Source organism: Bradysia coprophila, unplaced genomic scaffold (genome assembly GCF_014529535.1).
Source record: "Bradysia coprophila strain Holo2 unplaced genomic scaffold, BU_Bcop_v1 contig_87, whole genome shotgun sequence".
Classification (NCBI taxonomy): domain Eukaryota; kingdom Metazoa; phylum Arthropoda; class Insecta; order Diptera; family Sciaridae; genus Bradysia; species Bradysia coprophila.
In genome coordinates this window covers 2,286,871-2,300,854 of record NW_023504014.1, presented here as the reverse complement: position 1 = coordinate 2,300,854, position 13,984 = coordinate 2,286,871, and the positions used below count along the sequence as shown (strand labels likewise).

Here is a 13,984-nt window from a genome sequence, read left to right as displayed (position 1 = left end):
ACATCGAATACCTCATCATCCCATGTGGTCACGCGCCTCATCATTCCATCAAAGTTAAAAAAAGAATCGGAAAAACCAACATAACATCAAAATGCATTTATCAAAAATTACATTTCAGCAAAATTGTTATTATGTAAAACTAATAAATTTTCGAATCATACACTCAGCATAGGTATACCTGTTTCGACAATGAAATAGTCTACCATATGTCCTATCTAAGAGCCAGTAGAATGAAATAAAAAAATTGGTTCTTCAACCCCCGTGCGTATACAAATATTTTCATCACCCTTAAACATAACCTTTATTCCAACTGTGCCATCTCTTCTCCCTTTATAAATAATTATGCTAAAAGATCGTAAAATATGAACAAATAGACCCACCGAAGGAAGAAAAGTGCTTTTATAGAAGCAGGTATGGATAGAGAACAAAAAAATGTAATCGTTTCTCTTTCGAACGCAAGGCAACTGAAAATTATCAGCACTCTTGGCACACGTGTGTATAAAACTGAAACTGTGTGTATATTTCATCCAATTGGGAGCAAGTGGGCGTTGACATCCCCACTAAGTAAAGCTTTCAGTTACCAGAAGTTACTTCCCTAGAAGTAGGTTTAGTAGCAAATCAGTTTGTATTGACAATTAGTCGTTTAAGCATCAAATGTATACAGTTCATGACGGACTGAAGAAATAAAAAAAAAAACAGATTTTGTGAGAGTGATTTTATGTGTCGCAGTCAATTCGGAAAATTATTTTGAAGGAAAAAAGAAATATTTGTTGGATATTCGGTGAAAGGTTGTGAATATAACTGGAATATTTTGTGACTACAATGTCTTCAGTTTCAACATCAAGCATCAGTGAAATTAGCATTGAGGACATTCGGAATAGAGAACCAGGTAAATGCACTGCACCAAGCAAATTAGTTTAATTATGATAAAACAAAAAATTTGTTTCGTAAAAGTGTTTGAAAATATTGGATCGTTTTACGGAATTTTATAAAATACTTTCATCAAAGTCATTATAATTGGCAACTTAATGTTAAAATTGCTAAAGGCTCACGAAGTTATTATTTTTTTTACCAAAAAATTGATCGCGCTTTTCTTCCGATAAACAAGAATCGAATGAATAATATTACATTAACGACGAGTTGGACCTGTTTGTGAGCGTGGGAGCCATTTCGATGTGTATATTTGTGTACATTCACAGTATGATCAATAGTTTCGGATCACATGCAGTTTCCATTTGTTTTATGTTTACCTAATTATGAAGTTATCCTACCGCAATTTCAATCACTTTCTTGTTCACTTTCCTTTAACAAAATCGAAACGAAATTCCGTCGTGAATGTTTAGGCTAATTGGATTTGTTGTGTAAGAAATGTAGTGCAGTTTTGATGTGTTCCCTATGTAGTTGTGAAAATTAGTTTCTTTAAGTTGGAACATCATTTCGTGTATTTTTAAACGAGTGGAAAATGCCGCTTCACCAGCAGCGTTTACCGCTGTGTAAACTGTATTGTGAACGATTTCGATGATTTTCTTTACAAACTGTATCATTTTCGAAATAATTTTCTCGTTCATGGGGTATGCAAGAGTGCGGTTTTACAGCAGTCACTTGCTCGGTTCGAAATTTGATTCTGTTGCGTACTATTATTTGTTAAGTATCTTTCTAGCAAAGATGGGCCAACATTGAAAAATGTGGCAAACTTTGTCGATAGCGGAAACTTTACGTTGTCGACTAAATTGATGCCAAATATTACGTTAACATTTTGTTTCGCATTTGGTTTCACCAACTTAAATAATAATCGCTACTAGCGAAAACATTTATTTATTTACTGGTACTGGTACCTAGAGCAAATCGGCAATATTTTTTGACTAAGCCCTGATCATTGTATTTAGAACGCCCGCCGTAAACACAAAACTGGTTTTCCAACACTAAAATCTTACATTTTCATTTTAGATTTTGAACCCGATCCAATCATAATTAAAGACGAACGGGCCTCAAGTATATCGCCAATGCTAACGCCACCACACACACCAACCGAAGACACTACTTCAACCAATGGTATATTGCGACACAACCAATTTTATGACATGGAACAAATGCGACCTCAATCGTCCAACCAACAGCAACAGCACCAGCCACAATACCAAAGCATTCATCCCGTTCATCCGATTATGGACAGCAACTATAACTATCAACACCATCAACAGTATCAGCACCATCAACATCGTCTGTGGCTGCAAGCGCAAATTCATAATAATCACGGTACACATATATCGGTCGGATACAATATGACCTATCCGCCAGTCGGTCATCAGTCGACACCCACTCATCCGGCCATGTTTATGAACCATTGGATACGGAATGCAACATTGTACCAGCAACAGCAATTCCAAACTGGTCGATATTCCACTGAAGCGCAGCGACTAAATCCATCTGCTCGTGGTGCTGTGATTGGACCGATCAAAGTAACAGGACCAAATGGTACCAGACCAAAGAAACAATTTATTTGTAAATATTGCAATCGACACTTTACCAAATCCTACAATCTACTTATCCACGAACGTACGCATACGGATGAGCGACCGTATTCCTGTGATATTTGCGGCAAGGCGTTCCGGCGACAGGACCATTTAAGAGATCATCGGTACATACATTCGAAGGACAAACCGTTCAAGTGCAATGATTGCGGCAAAGGATTTTGCCAGTCGAGAACATTACAGGTGCACAAAGTAACTCATTTGGAAGAGTCACCGCACAAATGCCAGATATGCAACCGAACATTCAACCAAAGAGCGAATCTAAAAAATCACATGCAAAGCCACAGCGACGCCAGTCCAATGGAGGATAGTGATGATCAGTCAAGGACAGGTGCTGGACCAGTATTAGACTTATCGCAGAAAAATTATCCGACGTTACATGTGGAGAAACCAGAGAAAAGTAGAGGATTTTCAATTGACGAAATTTTGAGAAGATAAATTTTTATGTTCTCTTGGTCGGGAGATTAAGCCATTAAAGTCATACATGAGCAATGTTCCATCGCCGCATGTTTCCTTTTTGTATAGGGTGTCATCTCAGTGAAGAATAGTATCGAAATGTGAATATATTTCAGCATACTTAGTCGATAAGCTGAACGAATTCGATGGAAAGTAGTACACTCGTGCACATTTGTTTTCAAAAAATCAAAGAATCCTCAATCAAATCCATTTTTGTTATTATTCACCAATGCACTAGAATGATAAATTAGAATGGTCAGAGGAGTACTGAGCACACAAAAGACCGAAAAATGTAAGAATTTGCTAGTCCAAACGAATAAGATCTTTAATATCGACCAGAAAAACTAATAAATTATGAGGAAAGACGGAACAAATTTTTCTACAAAAATTACATCGAACAAACTGTTAAGAAAGCTTTAAATTCAGAAATTTTAATTAAAATTAAATAATCGATTGGTATGTATCGACCTCGGTTCCAGCCCTTCTTATTATAAATTTCTTAAAGAAACGTTGGGCTCCGGTCCGGTCCGGTTTACCAATTTTTTCAATATTTTTCCAAAAACTTTTTTTTTATTTTGGAAACCTTTTGAGAAAATTTAGGAAACTGGAAAAATATGAAGAAAATGTTTTCCCTGGTTCCAACACTATAACAGGAAGAAAATGTAACCCTCTCATACACCGCAAAATCCTTTTCGAAAAACTGATGATTCAGGTTGTTTATAGTAATTTTACATGTTTTTGTTTTCCCTAGGGTCGAAAGGAGCTTATTACAGACCTAGGGAAAACACGAACGTTGGTTTAGGTTTCAAAAGCATGTAAAATCCATTACATAGCTCGGTATAAAAATGAAAAGTCTCGTTTTCGTGTGTTTATTGTCATTGGCTTCGCCTCGGATTAACGATTCACACGAAAACTCTAATTTTCAACTTGTTATCCCTTGTTATGTAAATAACTATTTTAATACCTAGGATTGTAATAGGACTAATCTGAGAATTTCCAATTCTAAGCCGAGAATGTTACATTTCCATAAGACTTGGAGATATTTTATTTATACAAAGTCGTATGTAATTTACAATTTAGACACCAAGATCAATAATGTCACAGTTCACAGTTGTAGCATTTTCCGGTCGTTTTTTTTGTGTTATTCACAAACCAAAGGTATAATTGGCTAGGACATTAAAGAGACTGACTTTTCTTTACGTTTTTTTTTTATTTAATTTATTTGAATAAATTTGATTTCTAAATTTTTTTAAAATAATTTATTTGCAAAGTGATGCTTTTGTTGTAAATGAGATAGAGTAAAAAAATGATAGGAAGAAATTACAATATGGTCAATAGTCAATAGTTACCGTTCATAAAGTTTCTTTTTGTTTTGTATACATACACACACTTATGCACTCACACACACACACACACACACACACACACAGATTTTTAATAGATGTATAAAATTATGTAAATAATGTGAATAGTAAAAGCATTCAATTAATAAAATTGTAAATAAATGTTGAAAAATAATTGCAACACAAAAAAAGTGGTGCACATTTTGTCCACAAGGAAAATCCGTGTTTCATTGTAATATAAATGTGATTTGCAAAATTGATAAATGATTATTTATGAGAAATTCGTTTTTTGTAAAATGGTCCGCATAGTTTGCAATGATAGCTTTATGTCGAATTGATGGTAGTGTAATAATCGTTAAGAGCAAAACGTTTGCTAACGTTTAAATAATAATTGTCGTATAAATAAATAGTCTGTCATTATATTTATGCACCTTTGTTGTCTGTACAAAAGGAAAAAAATTAAAAAATATATTGAAAATCAATTATACAACAGCACAATACAAAACCAAAAGACGATTATTTTCTTTTCTTAATTTAATCCAATAAGGAAGCTTTCACTGCTACTTAAAGTAAGGAGTACGGATGTCTTGTCGCAAGATTTGGAATCGAACAGATATATCGATTGGGTAAGGTCGGGATCGTTCATAAAGAGATGATGAATTTAACATGCTCTTCTCCCAGCAGACGCTATAATTAGCGAGCTGTGACCTCTTGATTGAATACATAATATCGATTCAGATTCAGGCCCGAACTGGTCATATGGACTTGGAAAATCACAAGTTCCGTGGCGCAGTGGCAAGACACTCGCTTCCTTCTTCGTGTACATATTGCCATCTTAAACGGTTGGACAGTGTGGGAATCGACTCTGGGGCAAATTCTCGATTAAATTTGCTATAGCATCGCCTTTTGATAGAACTTTTTTGCGCCTTTTCTTCGCTTCGAGCGCGTATTTTGGTTAGTAAGACCGTCACTATTAGCCGACGATTTCATTTGTTACAGACTGTGAAGAAAGTAATAAGTTCTAACGTGTGGGGCTAAGTGATTGTTGGTCAGTTTAGATTGTTTCTTTATCAGAGTTTCAGAGTTGTTGACGAAAATGAAAGTTGTGTTTGACCGAATCAGCATATATGGCAATTGCAAAGAACGGAAAATTTCTCTTCCGTAATGCTCAAAACAAACGAGGCATTGAAAACGTGTTTTGGTCCTAGTTTTCATTGACAGATGCAGCAATCGCGATTTTGAATAGGAAAAGTTCTAACTTCATTTGACAATTTCGAAAATTTCGTCATGAAAAATAGGACCAAAACACGTTCTCAATGCCTCGTTTGTTTTGAGCATAAGGCAAGTACTATAACAACGCAGTTCAAGCATGAGTACTAAATGGAGTACTGAAATAGGACAGTGTATCAAACAGATTTTGACACTGTAAAAAAAACTGGAAAAATGTTTCATACGAAATGGTACTCTATTTGGCAGCTGTCACTCGAAATAAATCTTACATAGTGAAACAGTTATGGACAAACGAATATTTCATATTCATGCATACACTACACGCTTCTATCATTTCCACATCTAATTCAATAAGTTTGTACAGTTGCTTGAATTCATCCAATTTACAAAAATTAATGAAAATTTTATTTGTTTGTTTTGCATTTTATTAAGCAAGTGTTAAATTTGGATTGAATCTAAAAGGCTAAAAAAGCGGAAAATTTAAATTTGAGTCGGGTTGCGAAACGGAAACGGAAAAAAGACTACGAGTCGGATTCACTTTTACTTGTAGTGCGTTGACTATAATGATGATTGGCTCAACCTCTCTCTTGTAAGGCAAAATGTGTTGCTTGATTGGATTGCTTATTCTCTTTTGCTCCCTGCACTTGGATTATAACAGTTTCATGTTGCACATTAGCTACTTCCATTATGTGATGGTTGGTGTGCAAGTTCTTTGTTCCTGATACAATTTGAGTAGCTACAAATTTCTGTAAATTCAAATGTTTATTACATGTGAGCAAAATTACAACGTGCAAACATCACCGACATGAACTTATATTACACTGTAATCATAATGTTCATGTGATCATAGTCAACCGCTGCCAAATAGAGTGTTGTTTTGTATAAATGGTTTTTTTTACAGTGTTTTCGTTGTGTGTCACACTGTCAATTTTCAGGACCCTATCATTAGAGTACAACTCATGCTTGCTTGGGACAAATTTGCCCTTGGAATGAAAAGTTGTATCTGTTGTTGACGGTTAGGTAATTTCGCGAGTTGTAGCCCGAAATCTACCGTCCACCACAGATACGTAAACAACTATATCTCATTGCGAAAAGCAAGACTTTTGTTGTTTTTTTTTTAACAGAAACGTTTTTGGCAACTCGGTTATATAACAGTAGTTTAGGCACCAAGTAATGCGAAAAGTAGTTTTTTTTGTCACGAAATGTGAAGTACTCAAACGAGCGAAGCGAGATTGTGTCGCTACGTTTTCCGGCTACAACACACGAAAAAGCCTAAGCTGTGCTGGCCAAGACAGACTCTCAAATTTCTATTACTAATTTTGAAATGACAGCCTTTTATTATTAGGAAAATTGATCATTCAATGTTTGATTTGATTTACGTGTACACTCATAATTACACATAATTTCCGATACATTGCGCATTCATTTCATTTCCCAAAGTTGTCATAAATTCATCAAAAAACAAAATCGCAAAAGTCAATAGATGACTATCACTGCGAAATATGATATATATCATATTTACACGGTTATATACAGCTCTGTTCATGCATGGATAGTAACACTATGTATGAACCTACATCTAATGCAATAGTCTCTCATTTATTATGCGGACGGTATATATTTACAACAACCGGCCGATATATTCATTTTGAACGAAAAAAAAAGGAACGTAATAATATGAATTACTTTGATTATTAAGTTGACATTAATATGAAAACCGTGAAAAAGCTTAAAAAAGATAGACCGACACGATTATTATTACGGTTTGAAACAAGCTCATATGTTTTACAACAGTAGTCAGGTAATATGCGCTGATAACGGAACAAAATTTTCTCTGTTGTGATGATAATCTTGGTCATATATATGTCGATAGGCGGTTATTAAATTTATTTCTTTTTTATTTATAACACTTTTGTCATACGTCGTGTTTTTAAAAGCGATATGTATATACATATAATACTGCCGGCTCGATATCTCCTCAGGATAAGAGAGTCGGCAAAAATGAATTGCATGCGTCGAAGTGGTATACGCGGCTGATATAATAAAGTTGATAGATAAAAATTACTCATTTTAGATATTAATAGTGACTTTAATTAATTATTAAATTGAAATTTTAAGTAGCCGCTGTTGTGATAACACCGTCAGATAAATTAGCGTTACTTATACGTTGTTGACGAAAGGTGTGACGTTATTCGTTTTAAAAATTAAATTATTTCCATTCCACAAATAAGACTCAGCTTAGAGTGGATTGGTGTGTTTATGTTTTTTTTTTTTCATCCATGCGGCGTGAATAACCTAATTTTTTCCACTCAAATGCGGTGAGAAGATTGCGTTTTGTTGATGACAGTTCAGGTGAGAAAATTTCTGTTTTCCCACCTATTGTTTCTCCCATGGGGCAAACTAGACGTTTTGGTTTTGAAAAATGGTGAAACAAATTGATGTGTTGTTTAGTGGATAAACACGCGCCACTCACGGATGAAAAATTATGTGTTCACTTCGGGGAGAAATAGGAAATTCACTATTTTCTCACCTTGGTAGACAAATATAATAATGCAATTGAAAGCGATGGAAATCTTAGGGGTGAATGAATACAATCACTGTTGCACAGGAGATCATAGTCATGGTCTGTAGTCACTTAAGAGCTATTTATGCAACCGAGTGGTAAATATGTTGCATGAGTCGGGGCCGAAAACGGAGGTTTTGCAGACATTTTCTCTGCCACTTACATGAAAAATAGCGTGCGTATCTGTCTTTAGGCCTTTTGTCTAAAAGGATTTAGGGCTACAAGCGGAAACGCATTAAACCGCCGGTCTAGACAGATAATAGTTACTTTCCTAAGGCATTTAAATTGTAATAATATATTTCTTCAATATTTATTATGTCAGAATATTAACTAGACAGTCAAGCTGTATTGACTGATTATTTTCAAAATAAGTAGCCACCATTTACAATTTGTATTATTGTGTAAGGAATGTAATCAAATTAAATTCATACTTCTACGCATTGAATCAGGAAGGTAATTGTAATTGTATGTTTGTAATTTGCAGCGTAAAATCCAAATCCTTTATTGATGTAAAAGTTTTCGGTTAATTTTAATAATTTCATTTCTGTTCATTTTCATTACAAAAAAGAGAGACCTCAACATCAATTATAATTTAGGGTTACCAACTCGAATAACGCCCACTAAAACAGAGGCACGTTCGTTTTCCATAAAAAAAAATTGTTTGAGAAATATGCTCAAGAATGTTCCTCTAAGTATTTGGTGCTTTGAATGCAGAGAAAAAGAATATCATATTTAAAGTCTTTAGGCGCCGGCGGGCTTTCTTATAGACGATTATGAATAACTGAAAGCGTCGTGACCCCGCCTATGGCTGTTTGGCAAAGAAGTTATGGTATGGATATGTTTTTTTTTTGGTGAGACCAACCGATTTAGATAATCCCAACACCCGGTAATTAGTGCAAAATACAACCGTGTGAGCAAGATGTGTTTTCAGGTTTTTTGTTTTTGCTTTTAGAAGTATAAAACGTAACATTGTTGGTTATGTTACAATCCGCTCCATGATATAATTTCGTTAATTTATTGAATGCAGCAACTTGGAGAAATATTTTTTTTTATATATATATATATCGCCTGGTTGGCCGGTTATGTGAATTAACGTTATTTTTATAATTACATAGCACGGAGTTAAACAGAAAACAAAAAAAATATATATATTTTGTTTATTTATTAGTGAAGGCTTTTGATACGAAAAAGAAATAACTTCTGCAGAAACGCAGAATCGGGATTCTTCCGTTTATCCGTTGAAGGAAAACAATCAATCAAGCAAAGCTACAAATTTACTAAAATGCATCAATTTTCTCTTAAGAAAATGTCAGAGTTATCCAGATTGAACATCGTTCGCATGATAGATGATGGTTGGTCTCGCGAAAAAAGGATTGCACTTTGGCACATATCTTTACGGGTCCAGAATCCTCAATCAATTCGAATTTAAACTCGTTCAATCAAAAGAAATTTATTGAGAAAAAATCATGGTAACAGATATACAGCATCACATTTAATGACTTAAACGATGGCCAGATGATTATGGCCACGCAAACGGTTTTTGTTTTTTAATTTTAAGTTTGAGACTTGGAAATGTTTATTGGGGATTTTACGATTCCTACCAACAAACCAGTGAATGGAAAACCATACAACGAAAAACTGTGAGTATTATAGCAGACTAGCAGACACACAATTTATCTTTTTTAATTTGAAATGAATGAACTGTCCATTGTTTTGATTGATAGCTGTTTAGCTTTGGAGTGTGTACGTATATAATATGGAAACCGTGGCAGAAAATTCTTTTCTAATCATTTTGTGTAATTTTTGTTTCTTTTATTTCTTGAAAGAATTTTAATTTGTATTGAATGAATAAACGATGGATAATTGATGGTCTATGGTGGAATATTGGCTGGTTATCTAAGTTAATGTTGTAAGAATGAAATGGCACGTTTCAATTTAAGAATTTCTTCGAAGCACAACGTTTCTGTAACGCTCGGGACATATAGTATATAGATGACGAATCACCAAACAATCTGTCTCTCTCAAACAATTTTGAAAACTCTTTTTTCTTCTGTAATGTCAAAATATTCATAATTGGTACCCCTCTTTCAGTATCTAAATGGAGTAATATGATACACTGACAGATCCACTGTAGTGTATTACATTGTAACATTTTGTAAGGAAGCTGCAAATATCAGGTGTTTTGAGTGCATCTACGCAAAAAATAAATGTTGTAAAAATGAAACAGTTGTTATCAACCAGGCTTTATGAATCGTGTCTAAATGCCACTGGCATTTAATGTCATCCATCAGAAGTTTATTTTAGAGAATATTCTTTTGAATCTCGACTGACCGAAATCGTCGCTATTTTTTCCGGGACTTTCTTATATACTACCACTACATATAAGAAAGTTCCGAAAAAAAATGGGGCTGATTTCGGTCAGTCGAAATTCAAAAGAATCCCTCTTCGCTGTTCACGAGTGACTGAGGAATATCCAGCGACATTACAGCAGGTACTTTCTATCGTCTACACTTCTCCAACCCTCTACTTCCCAAATATTCCCAAAATTCCCAAATATTTCCAAAATTCCCAAATATTCCCAAAAATTCCCAAAAATTCCCAAATATTCCCAAAATTCTCAAATATTTCCAAAATCGATAACCAAATAATAAGCCATGAACGACATCTATTCGCGAAGTAGCAAAGCGTATTTATATCGGCAGACTTGAAGAAGAGAATATGATAGAAAATAATTGCCGTTCTACGGACTCAACTCTACTGGATCATCTCTTTTCTAGAATCAGGGCCGACTAAAACTAGATTTATTTATCAGAAATCAATGAAGTCAAAGCAAAAATTTGGAACCTCGGACGTAATGTGCTTGACGTGATTAGGCAATGTCAATGCATATTCCTTATGAGCGAAGTGTTATTTTCATTGCACTTAAATTTTTTGGCGTTCCTCCATCAGCTTAAAACAGGTCATTTTGTGTATTAAAAATTTTATAAGGATAATATCCACTGATCGTTCAAATATTCATAGGGTAGTTCCTGAGTGAAAAGACGTCTGCGTCTCTACAGACGACTTCTTCAATGCAGTTCAATATTTGGGAATATTTGTGAATTTTTGTGAATGTTTGGGAATATTTGGGAATTTTGGGAATTAATTCCCAAATAATAGGCCCTGGAGATACCGGTATCCCGACCTAGAAAATGTGGATTTTCCTTTTAGTTTTACCGGGAGACCGGTATCCCAACTGAGATACACGCATTTTTTATCACTGATGCCGGTATTCCAACCAAGATACACACATTTTCGTATCAGAGTTACCGGTATCCCATACGGCAGTGTATAGAAATGTTCAACCCGAAAGATTATATTTTTCTATTTGAATTTAATTTTTGTTAAAGTACTTTCACAAGAAAGTTGGAATTCTACCACTACGTGGTTTTGTCATTATTGTGTGATTTGCTAAAGTTCTCTAATGATTGGTAAAAACGATACTAGTTCCGCAAATACTATATTATGTCACTCTGACCAAAAAGATTTCGTTCTGACCCACGTTTTAAGAAGAACACTCAAGCCAAATTCCAATACCGAAGAATTTTGATAAATCTGTTAGTAGCTACGTGGACGATTCATGATTATGATAGAGCTGTCCGCTAAATCACGGCAACCATTTGACAACCATTTGATTGTGAGCAAACACGACAATTTTCAAGTCAACAAACTGATTTTTCTCACATGAAATACATCGAGTGGGATATCGTTAGAAAGGTCTGACCTCTGACTATAATATACAAGTTAACTTCGATCAAAATAAGTCCACTCACTGAGATTTTGTGACAAAACGGTTTCGAAGGGATGCATGAAATTTCATGAAATGAAAAATTTTGTATGAACTGGTCCGATTTCACTGAATGCTGTTTTGAGCTCCCAGTAGGTCCCTGAATCGATGTGCGTTCTTAGTTTTTGGGTACATTTCGGAAAAACTTCTTTTTTGTTGAGGAGGGGTGTGTGTTCTGATCCAACTTAATTCTTATTTTTATTCTAAAATTATTTTGAGGGATTGGTACTTCTTTCAGAGTAAATTTATAATTTAGGACAAAAAAATCGATAGACCGGTGACAGTCAATGAGTCAGTCGGTTTTTTACATCAATATAACATAGTGAAGATTGGCACACACGAAGAACGAAAATTCGGATGCGAAACGCTTACAAATACAAATCCACAAAACGAATGCGTAAACCACGGGTTTGTTCCAAGAATTCCGAAAATGAACGAGAGCATGGATGACGCTTTGACAGCTCACATAACCTTGTAACAGACCTATTGTAACGGTATTTGAGGCCCCTCTTTGAATGTATTTGCCTTAAGTGCTCCTGCCTGTTTTACATATGTCGTGACTAAATTTGAATTTAAGTCCAACGAACGTTGTTAACATTTAAGTATATTCAAAGAAAACCATTTTTATCTAAAACATGTCAGTGCTCCGAATATTTCAAACTATATACAATGGAAATAGCACTAATAAAGTCTTACAATTCATCATCATGGAGTTATTGTTATGTGATTTTGTATGCATTAAAGGTGCCTCTCTCTATCTATCTCTATCTATCATAAAACATAATATTTACTCAAAAAAAAATGCTTGATATCAGCAGACCTCATTTCTATACAGCGCAAACCCTAATCGTGCACACAAAAAACGAATTTTATATGCGGCTATTGAAAGACTTTATATCTCTTTTATATTTGATTAGATGTTTCCTAGAAATGCAGGAGCAGTCAGTAAATTTATTGCTTTTTAGGCTTTAAATTCATTTTTTTTTCTTTTCTTATTAAATACGCCGATTAATAAAATGTTGAAACTGCATATAGCTTCGCCCTTATAAATTGCACTTTATTGTTGTAGATAGGTTGACCTATTGCCTTTATATCTGATGCAAGGTGCCGTTTTATTCTGGTACCCGGAATGGTTATGTTTAAGGGTTTATTGATGCCTCAACAATAAACAATTTTTGCTTGAATAAAACTGAAAATATTTTTATTTTGCATTAAAAGTTGTCCGAAAACGGCTATGATAATTGAAAATGGTTCATTCATACGGTTTATGGAATGACTCCATCTGCTGCGGTGAGGTATATTATTTATTGAGCCGCCTTCGTTGTGTTAAAAAGGATGATCAGTTGTGTCAGTTATCAGTTAATCATGAAAACTCACTCAAAAAATCGAATTAAAAAATAATTCAAAAATATTATGCCGTTCGTTATTGAATCACATTTCAGCCGAACACTAGGCCCCTCGATTTGGGTGGGTCAGTCTCCTGACTGACAGACTGTCTCAATATAAATTTTTGTAAATGTAACAAAAATATCATAAAATGGTCTTGCTCGAAACAGCTCTTTGTCTTGCTTTGCGATTAATCGCCCATTCCTCTTATTTATTCAAAACCATTCAAATTTTAAAACTTACAAAATAAAAAAGGGAACTTATTCCTACATTTTCAAACAAGCGCTACTTAAGTCTTATTGTCTGCTAAAAGACGTTCGAAAGAGGGCGTATTTCATGCTTTCATCTTGAAAGGATGTGAATTACTCGCTTCGCTTTGGCCGAAAATGTTACACTCGTTCGTTACAATTTTCTACATTACTTCACGTTCGTTAAAACTTCATTTTTTTCAATCATCGATACCAATATGTCACCCAAAAAACTCTTTTCGGAATAAATCCTAGTTTGTTACTCCGGAACATGGGTCACATTTACCCTGTAATCTGTCATCTTAAATTTTATGAAGTGGAAGTGGAAGTTAATAGTAAATGATCCTCACACTACCATTACCATCCATATGCCTTCCATGCATCAAAATATACAACAAACA

At 34.5% G+C, this 13,984-nt stretch overlaps 1 protein-coding gene and 1 long non-coding RNA gene across 2 annotated transcripts; one reads left to right on the top strand and one right to left on the bottom strand.

Annotated features, from left to right (window-relative positions):
• Positions 1-620: 620 nt before the first annotated feature.
• On the top strand, positions 621-3,878 carry LOC119084694 (protein odd-skipped-like). The gene is made up of 2 exons (XM_037194774.1): positions 621-889; positions 1,948-3,878. Exons 1-2 carry the CDS (start codon positions 823-825, stop codon positions 2,967-2,969), a joined length of 1,089 nt encoding a protein of 362 aa, XP_037050669.1. The 5' UTR covers positions 621-822; the 3' UTR covers positions 2,970-3,878.
• A 460-nt stretch (positions 3,879-4,338) lies between these two features.
• Positions 4,339-13,664, bottom strand: LOC119084697. The gene is made up of 3 exons (XR_005089118.1): positions 13,575-13,664; positions 8,269-8,273; positions 4,339-4,350 (listed from the first exon to the last, which is right to left on the bottom strand). It is a non-coding gene; the product is annotated as an uncharacterized LOC119084697 (long non-coding RNA).
• Between the last annotated feature and the right edge of the window lie 320 nt (positions 13,665-13,984).